Source organism: Cryptotermes secundus, unplaced genomic scaffold, assembly GCF_002891405.2.
Source record: "Cryptotermes secundus unplaced genomic scaffold, Csec_1.0 scaffold346, whole genome shotgun sequence".
Lineage (NCBI taxonomy): Eukaryota > Metazoa > Arthropoda > Insecta > Blattodea > Kalotermitidae > Cryptotermes > Cryptotermes secundus.
In genome coordinates, this window is record NW_019727093.1 from 511,153 (window position 1) to 513,576 (window position 2,424).

Sequence of the window (2,424 nt, forward strand, 5' to 3'; positions counted from 1 at the left end):
CATTTTACTCATCATCTCCTGTGTAACCCCTGGTTTTCTTGCTATCTCCTTAACTTTACCAACCAATTCGCTAATAGTATCTAACATGCATTCTTTTATATTGTTCCACTGCACTTCAGCATTTCTGCTTTCACTTTCAATTGCACCGAGTTTCTCTTCTAGGGTCTCCTGCACGCTTTGTCTTTGAGCATATAACTTCTCTAAATCCCATCTAGGTCTGCGCTTTTGAAATCTTATAATTTTCTTCGACCTGGTTCAGAACTTGAGAACCAGTAAGTTGTGGTCAGAGTCAATATCTGCCTCAGGCAGCGTCTTCACATCCTTCACACTGTTTCTGAATCGATGTTTCACAAGGATGTAGTCAAGCTGATGCCTCCTCCAATCCCCATGTGCCTTCCATGCGTAAATTTTTCTCTTTGGCTTCTTGAACCAAGTATTGGTAATAATCTGTCGATTTCGTTCACAAAAGTCAAGAAGCATTTGACCCCTGTGATTCCGTCTTCCTATTCCATGTGATCCAACAATATTCTGATATGGTTCATCTCCAAGAATGCTATTCCAGTCTCCAAATATGGTGCTGTTTGTGTCACTTCTTCCATCTTCCTGAAGAATTTCTTAAATTATGTCATATAATTTTTCCACTTCATCATCTTCATACTCTGATGTTGGCATGTACACTTGCATAATCAGTATATCTACCGGTTCCGCCTTTAACTTCAGAGCAATAATTCTGTCATTACAAACGATCTTCTTAACAACACTCCTCACTACACTTTTATGCACCAATATTGCCACACCTCTTTCAGCCCGTTCACCTCCAGAATAATGCATTGTATAATCACCACTTCTTATTTCACCTTGTTCTTTTCACCACACTTCGCTGACACCTAAAACAGACACCTCATTCTTCTGCATTTCCGTTTTCAAATTCTCCCATTTCCCTTCTTGATTCAAGGTCCTTACATTCCATGTTACAATCTTGTAGCCGTGATGTTCCTTCTGATCTTCGCACTTTGTCTTGTTGTAACGCCTGCATGACATTTCCTCTAGAAACACTCCCCCCAGAGATCTGATTGGGGGAGTAGTTTACCTCCGGATTGTTTTGTCTGCAGAGGAAACATCCTGCATACATGGTATCTCTGTTTCTGGAAAGTGACTATCCAGGAAAAGCGATAATATGGTAGTTTTTGCATTTGCTTTCCACTTCGCAGTACAACAGCCATTCAAACCACTCTGGACACGCCTGTTGCTATATGAACTTGAACCATCTCGAGCATCATTGGCTCTGTGCGTCAAGTCGCTGCTGATGACTTTGCTTCCGGCATCTGTTTTTGGTGTCTCTCTTCGTCTGATGCCTACCCTTTGACCTGTCCTGCAAGGGAGGCCCTGCCAGTAGCTACACTACCGCTGGTATAGTTCTCAGGGTCCTTGGCATACTCAAACCCCCTCACCACGATAAGGAGACACCAACGCGGGGGATTAGAATATATGGAAATTCAATTTCCCTTGTGGTTTTTTGTACTTTTGAAACTTGGTCTTTGAACTTAAATTCGGTTCAGAGACTGAACAATTTAAATAGCAGGATGCTGACAAGAACACTTGGACATCTCTTACACGTCAGACTGGGGCTCTTTCTTTGGAGTTACTATATCATCTGGAACGGGTACAGTGTTCGTATCCGCTGGTTTCCTTCTGACCCAGCTGAAGAGTTTGCTGAGGCTACCTTCCTTTTTAGGTACCTTTTCCTTCTTGTCATGGCCGCTTTTGACTCAATTGTAGATGTGCAGACCACCGAATCTCTGCTGACATGATCCCAATCCTTGATGATGGAGAAATATTGTGTAATTAAAAAAATCCCAGATGAATCAACTCTTAGAAAAAATTATCTACCTTTGCTGTATGAATCTACTCTGGAGTCAATCCGTTCTGACATCGGAGGGAACTGTGTCTGGATATCGGTGGATGAGACAACCGATTTATGTGGCCGATACATAGCAAATTTCGTAGTTGGTAAGCTACATCCAGACGAACCCGGCAACCCCCATTTTCTTGCTTGCAAAGTACTGGAGAAAACCAACCATAGCACAATAGCAATATTTGTAAATGATTTTCTGCGACTACTGCGACTACTATGGCCATCTGAAACTGAGAATAGTTGTTATAAGGTGCTTGTTTTACTCACAGGTGAAGCTTCCTATAGGCTGAAAGCAGCAAAGGCCTTACAAATATTTTATCCAAATCTTATACGCGTAACCTGTTTAGCGCACGGATTACACCGTATTGCAGAAAAAATAAGCGCACAGTTTACAGTTGTTAACGATTTCATTGCAAGAGGGAAAAAAAACTGTTTCTGAAAGCACCAGGTCGTGTCCAGTTCTACAAAGATTGCCTACCTCAGGTTCTTCTGCCACCTGAACCTGTCCT

The 2,424-nt window shown here is 42.0% G+C and overlaps 1 protein-coding gene across 1 annotated transcript in view; it reads right to left on the bottom strand.

Moving 5' to 3' along the window:
- LOC111864371 (GATA zinc finger domain-containing protein 1-like) overlaps positions 1-2,012 on the bottom strand; it is a 5,089-nt gene extending 3,077 nt beyond the window's left edge. The window contains exon 1 of the mRNA XM_023851581.2: positions 1,891-2,012. Coding sequence (XP_023707349.1) covers positions 1,891-1,993 — 103 coding nt within the window. The 5' untranslated portion in view covers positions 1,994-2,012. The remainder of the gene's footprint in view (positions 1-1,890) is intronic.
- Between the last annotated feature and the right edge of the window lie 412 nt (positions 2,013-2,424).